The sequence below is a fragment of the Bubalus kerabau genome, chromosome 18, assembly GCF_029407905.1.
Source record: "Bubalus kerabau isolate K-KA32 ecotype Philippines breed swamp buffalo chromosome 18, PCC_UOA_SB_1v2, whole genome shotgun sequence".
NCBI lineage: Eukaryota > Metazoa > Chordata > Mammalia > Artiodactyla > Bovidae > Bubalus > Bubalus kerabau.
Window position 1 is genome coordinate 61,292,065 of NC_073641.1, and position 20,929 is coordinate 61,312,993.

Below are 20,929 nucleotides of genomic sequence, written 5' to 3' on the forward strand. Positions count from 1 at the left end.
ATGGACTATACAATCCATGGGAGTTTCCTGGCCAGAATACTGGAGTGGGTTTCCGTTCCCTTCTCCAGGGGATCTTCCCAACCCAGGGATCAAACCCAGGTCTCCCGCATTGGAGGTGGATTCTTCACCAGCTGAGCCACCATGCACTGGACACCAGTTCAATCCCTGGTCTGGGAAGACCCCACATGTTTCTTAGAATGGCTTTCCTCAACTCCATGCCTAAGTCTATCTGGATGACTGACCATCTGGTTTTTATGTCTAAAATGGCACTGTCCAACTGGGGTTCACCCAAACATTCCATGTGTGTGTGAGCTGGACAGACTACAAGGTCAGAATCTTTGTTTTGGTGCCACTGATGGCTTAAGGTGATGTCATCATGACTATCATTCTGCTATTTCAGAGTCAAGTTGTTGTCTATTCTTAGAGAACAGCATACATCCCATAGTCCAGACCCTTCCTAGAGATTTCAACTTTTTACGAATAAGCCAGGTTGAAAGAAGTGATTTTTATGGGCGATCATCCATCTAAGTCAATATTTTACAAAATGTGTTTGATTAATACTAATCTTGGGGTTTCCCTAGTCACTCAGTGGTAAAGAATTCACCTGCTAATGCAGGAGATTCAGGTTTGATCCCTGGGTCAGGGGGAAACTGCAACCCAATCCAGTATTCTTGCCTGGGAAGTACCATGGACAGAGGAGCCTGGCAGGCTACAATCCATGGGGTTGCAAAAAATCGGACACAGCTTAGAGACTAGACAACAACAATACTAATTCTGAGACTTTTATTTATTTATTTTTTGGCTCATAAATGGATACTTTAAGGATGTAAATAAGAATCTCTTAATGAGCACTGTAAATCAGTCTGAGAGGAGCATTATTTTATGGTATGTGTTTTTTTTTGTTGTTGTTGTTAACTGAATATGAATGAATGAAGACCATGATGGGCAGGAACAAAGACTAAAAAGGCATATTTAGAAATGAGTCTGGAGAAGTGAGCAGGGAGCATCATGGTGTTCCTTGTAAGCCACTAATAAGGAATCATGGGGATACTGAGCAGGATTGCATCACCACTTAGAAAGTTCATTCTGGCTGCTGATGGGAATGATAGGGCTGTATTCAGAGAGACTCAAGAGGAGATGGTTATAGGATGCATTCAAATTGGGGCTGAGAAGCAGAATGGACAGGACTTGTTTTTGATTGAGTAGATATTGTTGGAAGAGAGGGATAGGAGAGAGAGGAAAAAAATTAAAGATGACTCCCAAGTTTCTTATCTTTATTGATCTATGTGTCAAATATTTACTGATAAATATATCATACCAGACACCTTTATGGACACCCAGGAGGCAGTGATGAATAAGATAAACAGGGTGCCTGCACTCCTTCTATTCTAGTGGATGAGACAGACAATATTCAAGTAAGTGAATATACCCATTTGATTTTATTAACTGGACTGGGCTTTTATATCACCAGAAGGATGGATGAAGTGAGACAGTAGGTCAAGGAGGCCAGGGATTAGGTGGACGGCACAATATTGCAAATATGTTCAGTAACTGATTTCTTTGGGGAAACAGCAGAGTCTAGACAAAATTGTAAATCATTCAATAGAGACGTTGTATATAACTTATAAAAAAGTTTCCAGGCCTGATTGGGGGCAGGGTGGGTAATTTACAAGGCTATGACATTCACTCATTCATATGAGAAAAACAAACAACTAATTTAGAGCATATCATTGTCCAGAGAGGAGGAGATACAGTAAAAAGCAATATTTAAATTATAATAGAACTTAACCATGTTGGAGGGGCTTCCTAGGTGGTGCTAGTGGTGAAGAACCCACCTGCCAATGCAGGAGATGTAAGACGCTTGGGTTCGATCCCAGGGTCGAGAAGATCCCCTGGAGGAAGGCACGGTAACCCACCCACTGTAGCCCATCAGGCTCCTTTGTCCAAGGAGAATTTCATGGACAGAGGAGCCTGGTGGGTTACAGTCCAGGGCTCACAGAGTTGGACATGACTGAGTGACTAACACACATACATCCCTTCTGTATTGGATTTCCTTCCCATTTAGGTCACCACAGAGCACTGAGTAGAGTTCTCTGTGCTATACAGTAGGTTCTCATTAGCTATCCATTTTATACATAGTCATGTATATATGTCAATCCCAATCTCCCAACTCATCCCATCTCCCCTTTCCGCATTGGTATCTGTACATTTGTTCTCTACAGCGATGCTTCTGTTTATTCCTACAGATTTAGTTTTGTCTTTTGGTGCCTATGTGGATGACACTATCCCAACCCCCATTATACAAAGGGTCCAGCCCTGCTCAGAGTCTCCTTATAATCACAGCCAAAGCTAAACAAGGGGACTTCCCTAGTGGTCAGTCCAGCGATGAGGAATCCCCCTTCCAATGCAGGGGACATGGGTGCAATCCCTGGTCAGGGAACTAAGATCCCACATTCTCTGGGGCAACTAAGCCCATGTACTCTAACTACTGACTCTGCGCTCTAGAGTCCACACTCCACAACTAGAAAAAGCCTGCCACTCATAACGAAGAGCCTGCTCACCATGAAGACCCAGTGCAACCAAAAAAAAAAAAAAGCTAAACAGGGCTACTGTCCAAGAGACTTCTCAGATCTGTGCTCTGAGCTCCACAGGCTTCCATGATCTGAAGACCGTTGTCTCCTCATTCAGAAGTCTGCCCACTGGTGTCTGTGCATGCTCAGTCGCTTCAGTCGTGTCCGACTCTTTGCGACCCCATGAGCTATAGCCCTCCAGGCTCCTCTGCCCATGGGATTCCCCAGGCAGGAATACTGGAGTGGAGCATACTGCCATTTCCTCCTCCAAACTGGTGTCTGTAGCCTGACATGATCAGTTTTGGGGCAGATGCAGTCAAGCTAAATCACTCCTCTCCCCTCAGAAAGTGGAGGACAACACCCTCTTTTTGCTACATTCTAAGCTCAGATGGTACAGGAGGGAACTGCACTCTGCTCTATAAAAAAATGTCCTAGCAATGTGGAAAGGAACATTAAAACTGATGGAAGGGGTGTTGGAAGGGGGTAATGGGGACACTGGGGAAGAATCCCAGACTACTGACTATAGCATTACCATTTGCATGGAATGTAGTTTGGAAATCAATCAGTTATTCAAATGTATGTGCTTAGTAAGCTGAATCAGCACCGCAGAGAAAACAGAAAGGGCTTCATGGTTCTCGTGCTCTAGAATCTCAGTCTTAAAGATCTCATTTCTTTCCCACTGATTCATGATTTAAGTCATGTTAAAGATAAAACACAGGGACTTCCCTGCTCGTCCAGTGGTTAAGACTTTGCCTTCCAATGCAGGGAGTGTGGGTTTGATCCCTGGCTGGGGAGCTTAAGATCACAGATGCCTTGGGACCAAAAAACATAAGAAATAAAACAGAAGCAATATTGCATCAAATTCAGTAAGGACTTTAAAAATGGTCCATATTAAAAAAACTTAATAAATAAATAAAGATAATGTATAAGAGAAACTGGAGGTATATTGAGGTAAAATGCATTCTCCACTTATCCAAAAAATAGTTTCCTTATTGTATGATGAAGAACAAATCAGTTAAAATGACTGTAACAATCTTTCAAGATATTAAGTTGGTGCAAAAGTAATTGCAGTTTTTGCATTGTTGAAATTTGCCATTTAATATTGGGATGCATCCTTAAATAAATGTGGTTATGTTATACATCATTTTAATGCACACTTCTCACTTTATGTTTTTTTGCTAATGACTTATTGCTGTTTATTTTATATTTATTGTAGACTAGGGAAATGATGTTAAACTAAAAGCAAATTCAAGCGACTTTCTTATTCAAGTTCAAAATGGGTTGTAAAGCAGTGGAGACAACTGGCAACATCAACAGTGCATTTGGCCAAGAAACTGCTAACAACCACACAGTGCGGTGGTGGTTCAAGAAGTTTTGCAAAGGAGATGAGAGCCTTGAAGATGAGGAGCATAGCGGCCGTCCATCAGAAGGAGACAACCACCAATTAAGAGAAATCATCAGAGCTGATCCTCTTATAACTACACGAGAAGTTGCTGAAGAACTCAGTGCTGACCATCCTGCAGTCATTTGGCATTGGAAGCAAATTGGAAAGGTGAAAAAGCTTGATAAGTGAGTGCTTCATGACCTGACCGCAAATAAAAAAAAAATCATTCTGAAGTGTCGTCTTCTCTTATCCTACTCAACAACAGTGAACCATTTTTCAATCAGATTGTGATGTGTGATGAAAAGTGGATTTTATTCGACAACTGGCAATGACCAGCTCAGTGGTTGGACTGAGAAGAAGTTCCAGAGCACTTCCCAAAGCCAAACTTGCACCAAAAAATGGTCATGGTCACTGTTAGGTGGTCTGCTGCCAGTCTGATCCCCTACAGCTTTCTGAATCCCAGAGAAACTACTACATTTGAGAAGTATGCTCAGCAAATCGATGAGATGCAGTGAAAATGGCAACTCCTGCAGCCAGCACTGGTCAGCAGAATGGGCCCAATTCTTCTCCACAACAACGCCAACCACACGTCACACAACCAATGCTTCAAAAGTTGAACAAATTGGGCTGCAAAATTTTGCCCCATCCAGCGTATTCACCTAATCTCTCACCAACTGACTACCTAAAAAAAAGTAGTATCTTGAAGTATCTTGACAAGTATCTTGACAACTTTTTGCAGGGGAAATGCTTCCACAACCAGCAGGAGGGAGAAAATGCTTTCCAAGAGTTTGTCTAATCCCAAAGTACAGATTTTTACCCTACATGAATAAACCAACTTATTTCTCATTGGCAAAAGTGTGTTGATTGTAATGGTTCCTATTTTGATTAATTCAGATGTGTTTGAGCCTAGTTATAATGAGTTAAAGGAGAAGGCAATGGCACCCCACTCCAGTACTCTTGCCTGGAAAATCCCATGGATGGAGGAGCCTTGTGGGCTGCAGTCCATGGGGTCGCTAAGAGTCAGACATGACTGAGCAACTTCACCTCACTTCTCTATAATGAGTTAAAATTCACCATCTGAAACCGCAATTAGATTTGCACCAACCTAATATATCCATGAAATTAGGCCAAGAGAGAAAGGAAAACTTATACAACTGTCCTTGTAAAACTCTCCAGTTTAGGCATTTCAAATTGTAAGTTTCCATCATCATTTTAATACATAATACCAAGGATATGAAAAAATTTCACCATTTTTAAATGGAAAGGTACATAAATATATCACACTCCATTCAATTACAACACAAATTTCCCATGACAATACAATGGCAAGAAGAATTTCATATCCCCTAACATAAAACCATTTAAAGTAATGTACTAGGCTAAATTTAGCTCTCTTTTTCAATGAATTTAAGTGGATAAAACAATTAATAATCTCTTGACAACTCCCTATGGCAAGCTAGAGTCTTCCAGATAGTCTCTTGTCCATTGATAAGAACTCATAGGGACATCAGATTTTATGTCTTGGGGGGTCTTCTAAGAGCTAAAAACCAAGGATGGAACAAGTGAGGCAACATGGAGTAATAGCCACATACCTACACTTTCTTCCTCTTCATTATGACCCTAGTGTCTTTGAAATAGCAGGACATTACTAGTAAGCTATATATATCATTAGAAAGCTAAATTGACAAAAGCAAAAACAAAGGAGGGAGAAAAATTCAATAGTTTGTGAACCTAGAAGCTGAGATTTCTTCCTGAATTTGGAATTGCTGCCTGTTGAATAGTCACTGAAAACCGTATCTTTGGACTGGTGTCTCCAACTGCACCTCCCCACTTAGATGACCTAGAACATAACATCAGCATATCCAAACATAGACATCTCTTCCTCATCACACAGTCTGTACCCGCTCCTAGGTGCTCATCGCTGGGATTAACACCAGCTGCCTAGCTGCCTCATCCAAATATTTGAATGCTTGCAGGCGTTTCTGAGTTGCTAGTCATGTCTGACTCTGTGTGACCCTATGGACTGTAGCCTACCAGCCTCCTCTGTCCATGGGGACTCTCCAGGCAAGAATACTTGAGTGAGTTGCCATGTCCTCCTCCAGGGGATCTTCCCAACCCAGGGATCAAACCCGGGTCTCCTGCATTGCATTGCAGGCAGATTCTTTACCTTCTGAGTCATAAGGGAAGCCTGGATATATGTATCTGTATAGCTAATTCACTTTTCTGTACAGTAGAAACCAACGCAACATTGTAAAGCAACTATACTCCAATAAAAATGAAAAAAAAAAATAGAAGTCTCATCTAAAAATTTACATTGATTACCACTTTATTTACTTCTAAATGAAACTGGATTTTCAAATGTTATAAATGTTATGCAAGAAAACTTAGGTACCTCATTCTCTGTTTTCCAGAATTAGGGACATTTTGGGGTTTTTATGAGTAATTTCTATCATTTCAAACATTTCTGGAATTTTAAAATAATTGACCATGTCTTAGGGGATATTTTCTCAGATGTTTCTGTTGACCTTTTCGTTTAACAGAGGACAATAGAGAGCTATGTGGATAAACGCATGGGCACCACATATGGCCCTCCGGCAGGAAAGAAGATGACTATCTTCATTGATGATGTGAATATGCCAGTAATCAATGAGTGGGGAGACCAGGTATATCAATCCTGTTGGGCACCTTATTTGCTTAGTTCATCATTGATTTATTTTTTGATGAGTAAATGGTTTTATGTTTTTTTCAACTTGCAATTCCTGAATTCCAATTAAGTCCGTTATTTAGATCCTGGGATATAAAGGAATGACCTTTTAATTCTGAAAGTTGTCTTTCTTAGGTTACTAATGAGATAGTACGACAGCTGCTGGAACAGAATGGATTTTATAATCTAGAGAAGCCTGGGGAGTTTACCAGCATTGTGGACATCCAGTTTTTAGCAGCTATGATCCATCCCGGGGGCGGACGCAATGATATACCGCAGCGACTCAAGAGGCAGTTCTCGATATTTAACTGCACGCTGCCCTCTGATGCTTCTGTGGACAAGATCTTTGGTAAAATGAATGTCAGTGGGGCGTGGAAGGGGAGAATCCCTGCTTGGGTTGCAATGAGAAAATATCCACCCAGAGGTCCACACAGAGGGGAGCACCGAGTGGTTCCCTAGTCTGCTGTCTTTGTCACTTTCAAGAGTGTATTTTGTTTGTAAAAGCATTTTTATGTATTTGTTGAGTTGGGTGTCAAGGTAGATCTTTTATACCTATGTATTTCTTTTTGAAAGATATAATTTTGTTTACTTTTGGCTGTGCTGGTTCTTTGATGCTTCTCAGGCTCTTTAGTTGAGGAGAGCTTGGGCTACTCTTATTGCCGTGTGTAGGCTTCTCATTGCGGTGGCTTCTCTTGTTGCAGAGCACGGGCTCTTGGGTGAGTGGGCTCTCGGTGAGTGGGCTTCAGTAGCTGTGGTTCCTGAGCTCTGGAGCACAGACTCAATAGTTGTGACATATGGGCTTAGTTGCTCCAGGGCATGTGAGATCTCCCTAGACCAGGGACTGAGCCCATGTCTCCTGCAATGGCAGGAGGATACTTTACCACTGAGCCACCAGGGAAGCCCTACCTATGTATTTCTTTAAGATATTGTTGCTAGCTTCTTAAGCCAGGAGGTTAAATATTAAGTAGTCTTAGACATGATGAGATGCCTTCCTCATGGATACATGTATTTCAGGTCTGGATTGATACAATTCCACACCAGCAGTTTATGTAGCTGATACCTAACCACCCCATGTAATGATTTCAGCCTAAGAAATATCAATAATATCTCTCAGGATGGGGATTAGCCAGAGTCTGATCCTCAGAGTAATTTATAGGGTTGTAAATAAATTATTGATTGATTACATGTGTAGTATGTCAGAAATCATCCAAGAAACACTAGCACAATCGATAACCATATTTATTTAACTGGGTAAGGAAAATGAGTTTAGAAACTGATTATGGAATCTTTTCAGAGAAAGAGTGTAAAGTTATGCATGCATTCATGTTAGGTATTAATTTACCATCGCTGAAATTGAGACTGAGGAAAACTAATTAGGATTACCCTAATTAACTTCTGGCAGACTAGAAGGTCTTCTTAGCGCCCTAGGGTAGTGGAGTTGGCAATATATGCCTTCAATCACAGCAGCGGGCAGAGGCTTGAAACCAATGACACCAGACTTATCTAAACTTGGGAGAAGTAAAATGGACCAGAATGAATGACTATTATCACTTTTAATTATCCTTTTTGGCCTGGAAAATTTTGCCTATAAAGTAAATAAAAATATATTATAATGCATGGAATGGCAACAAAACAATGAACTAATCTTAGAAGATTCGTGAGACCTTTCTTTTTCTTATCTGTCCAATGCAACTTTATATATTCATCATTGTTACCCATTTAATAATACTGAATTAGTTCAGCTAGAGTTTTCAGCAGCATTTCTTAATCAGCTTTTCAGTATTTGAATGCTAACTCACTTGAATCTATACCTACTTTTTAGGTTTAACCCCCCTCCCAAATTAATTAATCAAAATTTCTTTAATATGTGGTTAACTATTAAAATGTGTCCTTGTATTTATATTCTGCATTACGTTTTTCATTTTAATTTAGTTGATTTGAACTGTCAGTCAAAATGTTATGACTTTTTTTCCTCTTTCAGGTGTGATTGGGGTAGGTTATTACTGTACCCAGAGGGGTTTCTCAGAAGAAGTGAGAGATTGGGTGACGAAGTTGGTGCCCCTGACACGCCGACTATGGCAAATGACTAAGATTAAAATGCTCCCGACCCCTGCAAAATTCCATTACGTTTTTAACCTTCGAGATCTTTCTAGGATCTGGCAGGGAATGCTGAACACTACTCCAGAGGTTATCAAGGAACCAGACGTAAGTGATGCGTAAGAGAGTAGAACGAGTAATTTTGTTATTTATTATAAACTCTAAATATTCTTAGTAATGTAATTTTTATGGGCATGAAAATATTTTGAGATGTTTTAGCATGGATATTTTTTTCTTTTGTGGCTTTTTACTAATGTAAAGGGAAAGTATGCCAAATGTTTTTCTTTAAAAATTCCAATTAAATTTGGTTTATGTTTAAGGAGACAGTGTATACTATTATTTTCTAATGAGTAGAATAAAAGGTAAAATTGATTTTGTTTTTCATCATAATTTTCTTATACTAAACAAAGGCAAAAACGCCTGTTGATTTTATCATGTCTGTCTTCACATTATAAACTTCACATTATAAACCTGATCTTTAACTTTAAAAAGTAACTATCTTTTTAAAAATTTTAATTGGAAGCTAATTACTTTACAATATTGTATTGGTTAATTATCATTGATTGTCAGTGAATCAACGATAAATATACATAAATCCCCTCCCTCTTGGGCCTTCCTCCCACCCCCTCAACCCCACCCCTTTGGCTCATCTCAGCCCCAGGCTGGGCCACTTGTGTTGCACAGCAGCTTCCCATTAGCCTTCTGTTTTACATATAGAGTATATATTTCAGTGTTACTCTCCCAATTTTACTCACCTCTCCTTCCCCTGCTGTGCCCACAAGCCCATTCTGTGTGTCTGTGATTCTGTTCCTGGCCTGCAAATAGGTTCATCAGTACCACTTTTCTAGATTCCATATATATAGTGGTACATGTACACAATGGAATATTGCTCGGCCATAAAAAGGAACAACTTTGAATCAGTTGAACTGACTGAACGAATTTGAGTTAGTTGAACCTAGAGCCTGATATCCAGTGTGAAATAAGAGAAAAACAAGTATCATATATTAATGCACATATATGGAATCTAGTAATTATCTTTATAAATAAACTTTCCAAATTGAGGGATGAAACCACTTTTTTTTGTTAGTCATCCATGATCTTTCTTTTCCATATAACTTGATGCACTAAAAGAATTACAAATATTGGTAAAACTGAAAAGAGGCAGAAGAGTAGAAATTTCATTTGACAGAAAAATGAGCATTTGTACAGACACTCAAATATAACAGTTTCTAGCACTATAAGAATTCTCTTTGGACTAAAAGGAAATTCTAGTGTGTAAAAATCAGTATGTATGTAATATGGAAAATTGTAAAGTATATAGTATGTAAAAATGCAGTACTTTTTTTTTTTTTTTTGCTGAAGGGCCTATGTGCTTAGGCTAAGACAACACCAGCCCCTTTTTCAGACTTTGATGGTACTGAGGTGGAAGTTAAGCAAATAGGTTTTAGGGACTTCTCCACATAAACACAGAGAGACAGTTGAAATGTCAGTCAAACTGTCACAAGCAAATCAAGTGTGGATGATAAGAAAAACCCAGCTTTACCCCACATAGTCATGAAGTAGGTAACCTTACTGGCTGCCTCCAAGACAAGACATTGTGGGGAAAACTCACTCTCCTTGTTACAGAGAATTGGGAGTCATTTTAGCAGTAGTGAACATGTAATTTAATTTTTTCCCTCAAAGTTATTGACAAATTAATGGCATCGTGGAATGCTGCTATGCTGTACTCAGTCGTGTCTGACTCTTTGAGACCTCACGCACTGTAGCTCACCAGGCTCCTCTGTTCGTGGGATTTCCCAGGAAAAAATACTGTAGCAGATTGCCATTTCCTGCTCCAGGGGATCTTCCCAATTCAGAGATCGAACCCACGTCTCTTGCGTCTCCTGCATCGGCAGGCGAGTTCTTTACCACTATACCACCAATATTACTTTTTAAGTACCTATTTTTTTTGGTGCTGATTTTAAATCAGCATTAACAGTTCCAGCAATTGGTTTGTCATGGACTTTTGTCTTAACCGTGTCATTAAATATATTTTACTAAGCTTTTATTTCCTGGCAACCAAAGAGCATTTGATCATTAGTAATATAATGGCTTCTCTGGTGGCTCAGACAGTTAAGAATCTGCCTGCAATGTGAGAGACCCGGGTTTGATCCCTGGGTCAGGAAGATCCCCTGGCAAAGAGAATGACAACCCACTCCAGTATTCTTGCCTGGAGAATACCATGGACAGAGTAGCCTGGCAGGCTACAGTCCATGGGGTTGCAAAGAGTTGGACACGACTGAGCGACTAACACTTTCACAATATAATAACTTAAAAACCTTCTATCTTGCAAAAATGTTACCAAGTTAATAAATTTGCACCAGTCTTTCATATCAAATAAGATGCTTAGACAAACTTTGTTATTCTTGTTATCAGAACAGCTGTATTGAACAATTAATTCTCTGAACTTCCAGTTAACTTTGGGCCCTGGAGTATCTAGATGAGGTGACAGATAACCCAGATTTTTTTTGTAAATTTTCTCCACAATGTGTTAAGTAAATGTATCTTTGTAATTATCTCAGTTGCATGCACGAGAGTTGTTTATACACAACTTTTACACTATGCTCTGGCCATAATGTAGATGTCTTATCCAAACAGACTAATTTGATCAGAAACATAGAACTTTTATGTAGAATATTAGTTTTTTGGCCATTCAGAATGAATTAGTATTTTATCTAGGAATGGTTTTGTTTTAATTTAAGGGCTGAAAATGAATACTTTTTATTTACTATCTGGAGAAGGAAATGGCAACCCACTCCAGTATTCTTGCTTCGGAAGGTCCATGGTCAGAGGAGCCTGGTGGGCTACAGTCCATGGAGTTGCAGTCACAGACACGACTGAGTGACTGAACACAGATGAGACCAATTTGAAATGAAGCTCAATATATTTTAACTTTTTATTTTATCTATTTTTTAACAGGACAGTTACATTCATGGACAATTTTGTATCCTAAGACTATGCATTCCTGTACAAATCCCAGTAACGTCCCCCACATCATTTTGGCACCCAAAAATGTCCTTTTTTGGTGATCACATACCAAAGGAAAACCATTATTCCAGGATTTTTTTCTAAGGTGCTCCCAAACCTGTTGCTCACATTAAAAGGAAACCAGTAATGTTAGCCTTAACTTTAAAAAATGTCACATTCTAAATCAGGAAGGAGGGTCCTCTATGATACTGCCCACTTGAATTTCCAACTCTGACGTAACGGGAATTAATAACGCATTTAAATGATGCTTTTGACAGGAACTGTTAAGGCTGTGGAAGCATGAGTGTAAACGTGTTATCGCTGATCGCTTCACGGCATCTGATGATGTGACCTGGTTTGATAAGACTTTAGTCAGCTTGGTGGAGGAGGAGTTTGGTGAAGAGAAAAAACTCTTGGTGGATTGCGGAACTGACACTTACTTTGTGGATTTCTTGAGGGATGCACCTGAAGCTACAGGTAAACTATTGAAGCAGAATTTGAAATCCTCCAAAGGGATATCCTTTGCCAAGTGACGACCTGATGCGAAGGGACGACTTGTTGGAAAAGACCCTGATGTTGGGAAAGATTGAAGGCAATAGGAGAAGGGGGCGGCAGGGGGTGAGATGCTTAGATAACATCACTGACTCAATGGACATGAATTTGAGCAGTCTCGGGGAGATAGCGGAGAACAAAGGAGCCTGGTATGCTGCTGTCCATGGGTCACAGAGAGTCGAACACGACTTAGCGACTGAACAACAGCAAAGGGGATATCTGATGACAAAGGTTTAGTTCAGGGATGTTAAATTTCTGTCTAGTGAACTTTGCTGAAACAAGCCTGAGGCATAGTAGGTGCTCAATAAATACAGAACGCATGTTGTTGCAAATTTCCTCCACAATGTGTTAAGTAAATGTATCTTTGTAATCTTTGATTAAGAGTAACCATTTTGTTACTTTATGGGAAATAGATGGGGAAACAGTGGAAACAGCCTCAGACTTTATTTTTTTGGGCTCCAAAATCACTGCAGATGGTGACTGCAGCCATGAAATTAAAAGACGCTTACTCCTTGGAAGGAAAGTTATGACCAACCTAGATAGCATGTTGAAAAGCAGAGACATTACTTTGCCAACAAAGGTCCATCTAGTCAAGGCTATGGTTTTGCCAGTAGTCACATATGGATGTGAGAATTGGACTGGGAAGAAAACTGAGCACCAAAGAATTGATGCTTTTGAACTGTGGTGTTGGAGAAGACTCTTAAGAGTCCCTTGGACTGCAAGGAGATCCAACCAGTCCATTCTGAAGGAGATCAGCCCTGGGATTTCTTTGGAAGGGATGATGCTAAAGCTGAAACTGCAGTACTTTGGCCACCTCATGCGAAGTGTTGACTCATTGGAAAAGACTCTGATGCTGGGAGGGATTGGAGGCAGGAGGAGAAGGGGACGACAGAGGATGAGATGGCTGGATGGCATCACGGACTCGATGGACGTGAGTCTGAGTGAACTCCCGGAGATGGTGATGGACAGGGAGGCCCGGCGTGCTGCGATTCATGGGGTCACAAAGAGTCGGACACGACTGAGCGACTGAACTGAACCGAACTGAACCATTTTGTACATGTCAGCCTTGGTTATAAAGGTTGAGTTGGGAGGCAGGGTAGAGCAGAAGACAGTGGACAAGGCTTACAGCTGGTGTATAGAGGTAGATTTGAGAAATGGGTCTCCGGTACCTTACCTGGGCAAGCTTCTGAACTTTCTTGAATCTCCTGCCTCTACTTTTATAAAAATGGAAATATTAAAATATGCATCCTGGGTCCTGTGGGGATAAGTGAGATGGTGTCTGTAGATGGCTTGGGCAGTCTGTGTCTTGTACTCACTGTGAGAGGAAATATAGCAAAATTATGATTATTCCTTGAGTATTCCCAGGTGTTGAAAATAAAAAGGAAAACCTCACATTCCCTGAGAGGGCCATTGAATATAATTAGAGGTGGGTGATGGGGAGGCAAGATTTTGTGGTTATGGTTCTGTGAAAAACAGATATACTGTATTATTTTTTATGAAAAGAAGTGGTGCTCCAGTTAATTTCTTTCCTCAGAAATAACTGAGCTTAAGTAGAATATTTTTCTTTCATTTAGAAACCTCTTCTAATACTGAGGATGAATATTAAGTTAGTTTTCATATTCAAAAAGGCATGTTGAAGCGCACTTGCTATTTATATCTGTTAAATGGTTGAAAATGACTAGGCACCCCCTTACTAGGTTTGATAAGGATGTATGTGATCTGTCAAGTTTCTGAGTAACAGTTGAAAAGGATGTTTATTGCTGGCTATGCAGTTGGACAGATCTTTTCAGAGAAAGAAGCTGATACAGTTTATTTTATTTTATTTTTTTTATTTTTTTATTTTAATTTTATTTTATTTTTAAACTTTACATAACTGTATTAGATTTGCCAAATATCAAAATGAATCCGCCACAGGTACACATGTGTTCCCCAGGTCACACATATTCAAAAATCATGTAAAGGTAGGAGCATTATAAGGCGATTAGAATTTATGTGTTTTATTTCCTCTAATTCAGAAGGATAAGTAGTTGTGTGTCTGAGGTGCAGGGCACAACTCCAGCATTCTGGGGTGTGCCTTGGGGGCTTGGGTGGGGGTGGGCTGAATGAGGCTAGAGGCAAATACAGAACCTTTTGTGTCTTCAGCACACTTTGTTTCTCAAAGCTTGAATGGAACATTTATGAAATAACGAAGTGCCTATTGAAATTCAGTTAGAGAGAGCTTTGCAAATAGACCAACCTTATTATGCTAAATCAATTTCCTTGCTTTGTCATAAAAAGGTTAATATAGTTTATATTAGGACAGGGTCAATTGAAAGTAATTATGTACTACTAGATTTGGACGACTCACTCTTCTAATACTCAGTGAATTTCTTACTTGTTATTAGTATATTCAACTAATGTTAACTGATAGTGAATTTATATATGCCAAATTTAGCTCTTTCTTTGGCATTATGCTTTATAATCATGGTTGGAAAAGTGTTAAGCTGATACGTGTCTCTAACTTTTAAAATAGTTGATTTAATAATTTTCCCAGTGAAATAATTCAGTGTTTAAATTTTTTTAACACACACACAAATTTTTTTAACAACAAAAATAATTTTTTTGTTTTCTCTCAAAATTCACTTCTATCCTCACTATTAACTTAAAATTTCCAATCATAAAAATTTCCTAAGCAGATGCAGTGACCTTTTTCTTTTTATTCTTATTAAAAACTCATTTAATTCTCTCTTTTGTGGATTTTGACATTAAATCCCTACTTTTTTGATCTTCATTTTGACCATTAAGTGAGTATCTCTGGGAAGATCCTTGAAATGCCAATGGTCTATTATGAATATAAATGAAATTCAATGTATGTGACATTATTTGAAATTGACCCTTTGTAGACGAGAAAGAATTAAGTCTGTGTATGATCACAAAAATTCTAATGCTTTGACTGTTGTTTGCTTTCTTTTCTAAAAGTATATACTCTGGCTTTTAGGTAAAAATCAGTATTATTCAGTGCTAAATTGTAAAGCTATGAGTGTACTAAATTAGGTTGAGGAAGTGGTAAAGTCCAGTGATTTGCAGAAACTTAGTTGATTTTTCTTTCCTAACCCCAGGTGAAACATCTGAGGAGGCTGATGCTGAGATGCCCAAAATTTATGAGCCTGTTGAATCTTTTGATCACCTGAAGGAGCGTTTGAATATGTTCTTGCAGCTCTATAACGAGAGCATCCGTGGTGCAGGCATGGACTTGGTGTTCTTCGCAGATGCCATGGTCCACTTAGTCAAGGTCAGTGGCCACGCCCAGTAGCACCTCCCCAGAGTGACAGACACTTGCCTGTACACCAGACTTTTCCCCCTCCTCTTCAATTTTCCTCTTCTAGGAGAAAGTTCAGTTTAAAAATAAACTCAATGCTCTATTCCAATGTAATTTCTGAACTGAATGCAACATGTCACACCTATAGGTTTAAAATCAGAGCGTGTGTACTTCAAATGTGTGATATGATAATTTTATTCAGTGTTGCTATACTGCTTCCAGCCCAATGTTTTCACTCCATAGAATGACTGTGGTTGACATCTGAGTCAGAAGCACAGGCACAAAGCCTGCTTCTATTTTGCATCCTGCTAAGGAGAACGGTGAAAAGTGGGGCATTCATTTTGAGGACATTATACTAAGTGAAATAAGCCAGTCACAAAACCACAAATACGATTTGAATCCACTTCTACCGTACCTAGGGTAGAAAATTGGGAGACAGAAAGAGTGGTGGTTGGTAGCAGCCAAGGGAGGGAGAATGAGTTGTGTTTAATGGTACAGAGTTTCATTTTTGCAAGATGGAAAGTTTTGGAGATGAATGTTGGTGGTTGCACAACAACATGAATGTACTTAATGGGATTGGACTATACCGTTAAAAATGGTTTGGATGGGAAACTTTATGTTGCTTGTATTTCACCACAATTGGAAATAGTAATTAACAATAATGCATAGATAATTGACTTTCAGCTGGGATGAAAATTCTGTTAAATGATACCCACCAGGAAAGTAAAGTTTCCTCTCTACTCTATCATGAGTCATTTAGGTTTCCAATCACTGTAATGATGGATATGATGGATTCTCAAAGGATAGAAATAAAAGATATTTACTTGACCTAATTTATGGGTGGTGGGAGATAATGCTGTTAAAACCCTGTTGATACTCTCACTTTGTTGATGTCAATTATTTTTTCAGAATACATCCTTTTCATTAGAAAGAAGCCAGTTTGGGGCTGTCTTCCGTTTCTTAGGCTTATCCATGAAGAACAACCTCATAATTACAAATTGTCACCTCTAATAATTATAAAATCTTAGAACTGGAGACAATTTCAGAGGTTATCTAGTCAGTTCTCCCTCTGAAAAATTAAGGAGTGTGAGGAAGGCATTTCTATAAGGCTGGACTAAGTCAGGGAGAAGGAGAACGACAATGAGCAAGTCCTGGGGTTGGATGTCCCCAGCATGAGGACACTTAGCTTGGAAACTTTGAATTCTCAGAATCTGACACATCTCTATTGAATTATGAGTGCAAATGTTCTTCCAAAACCAAATATAAATAACATTTTGAAATTAGTTCCTAGTTTATAGTTGAGTTAAATGTTTCAGGAAGACTAGAGGTACTCTCATATTTAGTTATTAAAAGGAAGAAGCCAAAGAATAACACTTTCTAAGTAAATAATATCAAAGGCAACTTCCTGACTAGGTATCTATTGGAGACAAAATCTGATTGGCTTTGGGGTTCCACAACAGTTAGAAATGTGGTTATTTATGTTAATCTTTTGTCTGAGGAAATTCTCTAGAATTTTCCTTTTTCTGGCTTTTACAGCACAAGTGTGTGTTAGTCGCTTAGTCATGTTCAACACTTTGTGACTTCACAGACTGTAACCTATCAAACTCCTTTGTCCATGGGATTCTCTAGGCAAGAAGACTGGAGTTGCTCTTTCCTTCTCCAGGGAATCTTCCTGACCCAGGAACTGAACCCAGGTCTCCCGCTTTGCAGGCAGATTCCTTACTGTCTGAGCCACCAGGGAAGCCCACAGATGATGCATTTCCTCACTTTGTTTGGGTATCACACTCAAGGCATGTGTGCGCAGCCCGTGTCCTTGGCTGTGTTTTCCCCTCACCCTCAGCCTCTAGCATGCTTCCTCTGAGATTAGCCAAAGAATCTGTGATTGGAGTTTTTGAGCTAAAATGCCTTATTTCTCACGGTTTTCTAGGCCCACTGTCTCACCTACACTCTCGTTTTCTGTGTACCGTGTTATCCAAACTCTGTCATGTGAGTGTGAGCCTTGAAATATGTAACTTAGCTATAAAGCATGATAGAAGCCAAGGGACAGGACTGAAGATGAAAACCGCAGCAACCCAGGCTGTGGTCTGAAACCAAGTGTGTTTCTTAGTTCCTTTCTTTATTAAAATGATGGTTTTCATTTGAAACCAAGAATATTTCTGCAAGATGTCTTTTGCCTCTTTGATTAAAGTTCAATTCGTGGTGTGTATGGTTTGTCGTATCCGCTGTGGGTGGTGTTCGATTTAGGGTGTAATTCAGAGAAATCAATTGCTCATGATTAAACACGTCCTGATTCCAGAGAACCTTGTCAGTGCTACATTCCCAGCAGGTGTCCCAGAATTCATCTGCTTGTATTTGACTTTTCTACCAGACAGTATGCTCTATGAGGGCGGATACCCAGTTTATTCCCTTCAGTATTCACGGGATGGAGTACTGCTGAGACAGGCACCCTTGTGGTGCTTGATCAATAGGTTGAGAGTTGAACCAAGTCCCCAACATGGCCCTAAACATCCTGTCTTCCAATATTTCCATAGCTGGTATTGAAGTTCCCACCCTGATGAGGATCCCTCAGGCATTTTGCTGATTCTGAGACTGTGTGTATCCCATTCCTTCTTCTTAAAATTTAGCCCAACTCCTGCCTAGTGTGTCACCTTCTTTGCATGATAAACTTCTAGTTATTGTTCAAGATCTGGAGCAAATTCCTAGCTCCATGTCTAAGATGCCTTCTCAAGCAGTGTTGTTTCCCTTGCATTTTTTCCCTCCAGTTTGTATCATTCCTGCCCACCCCAGCATTCACCACAGTGCTTTACTGCATGTTTCTATTAGAGGTTTCTCTCCTCTACTAGAGTATAAGCACCTGCAAGGCAGGATGGGCATTAATAAGTTTTAAAATATTTGCTACAGAAATTAAAAAATGAATATCTCTATCTCACAGTCTGAGATAGTAAGACAAGATAGCCCCATTTGAAGTTCTCACTTCGCTGTTTTCTCTTATAATTTCTGTTTTCAACTAGATTTTGAGATTACTTTTAAAGTATTCTATTTGTTTGTTCATGTATATGTTCACTTGTCAAATGTGTTTTAAGGGCTTCTCATATACTAGAAGGGGCTTCCCAGGTGGCATGCAGTGATGAAGAATCCACCTGCCAATGCAGGAGATGTAGGAGACATGTGTTCGATCCCTGGGTTGGGAAGATCCCCTGAAGTAAGACGTAAAAACCAACTCCAGTATTCTTGCTTGGAAAATTCCATGGACAGAGGGGACTGGTGGGCTACAGTCCATGGGGTTGCAAAGAGCTGGACACGACTAAGCCCCTGAGCAAGTACGTACAAGTGCTAGAAGATGGGAACGGACATTTTTAGTTTCACACCTAAGCCCAGTTGTAGGAAAAGTTATTGGGATGAAAGTTTCCAATACCTACTTAGTAATAATTATTTAAACCCTTAATATATTCACCAGCATCAACTAAAGGAAATGGTTATTGAAAAAGTCATGTATTTTGGAAAAGTTAACCAAGAAAAGACATAGAAGATTCTGGGTGGCTGCAGTAACTTCTTACCTGTTTTATCTATGCCTCTTGAAGTAACACCAGGGAAAGAATATGAATAGACACTGGGGAAATGCCAAGAATTCTTGCCTGTACCACTCCTCCCCTGCCTGTAACAACTTAAGAGGGAATCACATGGAGGAGATGAGTAGGAGGCTGGAAGAGCAAGGTTCTACCAGGTTTGGCGGAACCAGGTTCTCAGTCCACAACGGGAAAATGGACTTCATTCATCGGACTCACACTAAATTGGGAGTATAATCCAAAAGCAAGAGTAGTCCCAACAGGAGTAGAGTATAATGCCTGCCAGTGGAGGGAATCCTGAAAAAGGATGTTTAACAAAACCCTATTAGAGATGGTAACGATAACCCTGTATGTGAGACAGCAAAAGAGACACAGATGTATAGAACAGTCTTTTGGACTCTGTGGGAGAGGGAGAGGGTGGGATGATTTGGGAGAATGGCATTGAAACATGTATGATATCATATAAGAAACGAATCGCCAGTCCAGGTTCGATACAGGATCCTTGGGGCTGGTGCACTGGGATGACCTGGAGGGATGGTACAGGGAGGGAGGTGGGAGGGGGGTTCAGGATGGCGAAAACATGTACGCCTGTGGCGTATTCATGTTGATGTGTGGCAGAACCAATACAATATTGTAATTAGCCTCCAATTAAAACAAATAAATTTATATTAAAAAAAACCCCTATTAGATGCAGAGGTCAGGCTATGCCAGAAAACTTCCAACAGTAACAGAGAAGTGACCCCTTCTTGAGAAGTGAAAGTGAAAGTGAAAGTGAAGTCCCCTCCTTAGCTCCTATATAATTCTTGATCATTAGTTTAGAAAAAAAGCTGACAATACAGCAATACTGCAGGCTCAAACTGCAGTTAGGAGGGAGAGATAGTCATCACATGGAGTGAGAAAAGCATCCAGGAGAATTCGACAGTAATCCCCTCTAGGTGGGGCTGGAGACCTGATGGTGAAAGTAATTCATTGAATACCATTAAAACCAAAGAATCACAGGCTTTTACCAAAAAAGTGACTTGAATGATGAGAAACTACTGAGTGGTAGAGAGTGGACTTCTGGTCTACCCATAACCTCTTAGCTACCTTACGTATCACTGTCTTTGCCAAATAATAGGAGTGTTTACATTTATTCCTTTCAAATTCCATCATTTATACCATATTTTGGAAAATTTTTGCCTTCTACTTAAACTGCATTAGTTTTCAAATGTGGGGGATATTCTAATTAATTGTGTGTTGTGTATTCCAAGGATGCACATTGTTTAGAAATTTTCTGTTCTCTTTCCTGTCCTCCTAAATCAGATTGGCAAACTAAAAGGAAACCTCAAAGTCACCTTTATTTCTCTCCTTGAAAACTCAGAGCAAGACACAGTCTGGGCTCTGCCTACTGTTCTGTACTGCTCTCCTCCGAGTTTCCTAAAAGGTACACCTCCCTACTCTCCACTGTTCTATTTCAGAAATGCTTTCATTTGTCCAAATAGTGTATCTTTCTATTCTGATCCTAAGACACCTACATCTTCTAAAATGCTTAAACAGGCATATTTCATTTCATTGCCCATACTTTAATGCACTTAGCAGATAGTGCGGTTTTTACAATTGAAGGTTTGTGGTCACCCTTTGCCAAGCAAGTCTGTTGGTGTCATTGTTCCTGCAGCATGGACTCACTTCATTTCACTGTGTCAAGTTTTGGTAATTCTCATAATATTTCAAACCTTCTACCAGCAAAAAGATGATCATTCACTGAAGGCTCAG

The 20,929-nt window shown here is 39.7% G+C and overlaps 1 protein-coding gene across 1 annotated transcript in view; it reads left to right on the forward strand.

Moving 5' to 3' along the window:
* DNAH5 (dynein axonemal heavy chain 5) overlaps positions 1–20,929 on the forward strand; it is a 270,204-nt gene that overhangs the window by 140,783 nt on the left and 108,492 nt on the right. The window contains exons 48-52 of the mRNA XM_055554828.1: positions 6,495–6,617; positions 6,794–7,007; positions 8,640–8,863; positions 12,040–12,238; positions 15,412–15,584. Coding sequence (XP_055410803.1) covers positions 6,495–6,617; positions 6,794–7,007; positions 8,640–8,863; positions 12,040–12,238; positions 15,412–15,584 — 933 coding nt within the window. The remainder of the gene's footprint in view (positions 1–6,494; positions 6,618–6,793; positions 7,008–8,639; positions 8,864–12,039; positions 12,239–15,411; positions 15,585–20,929) is intronic.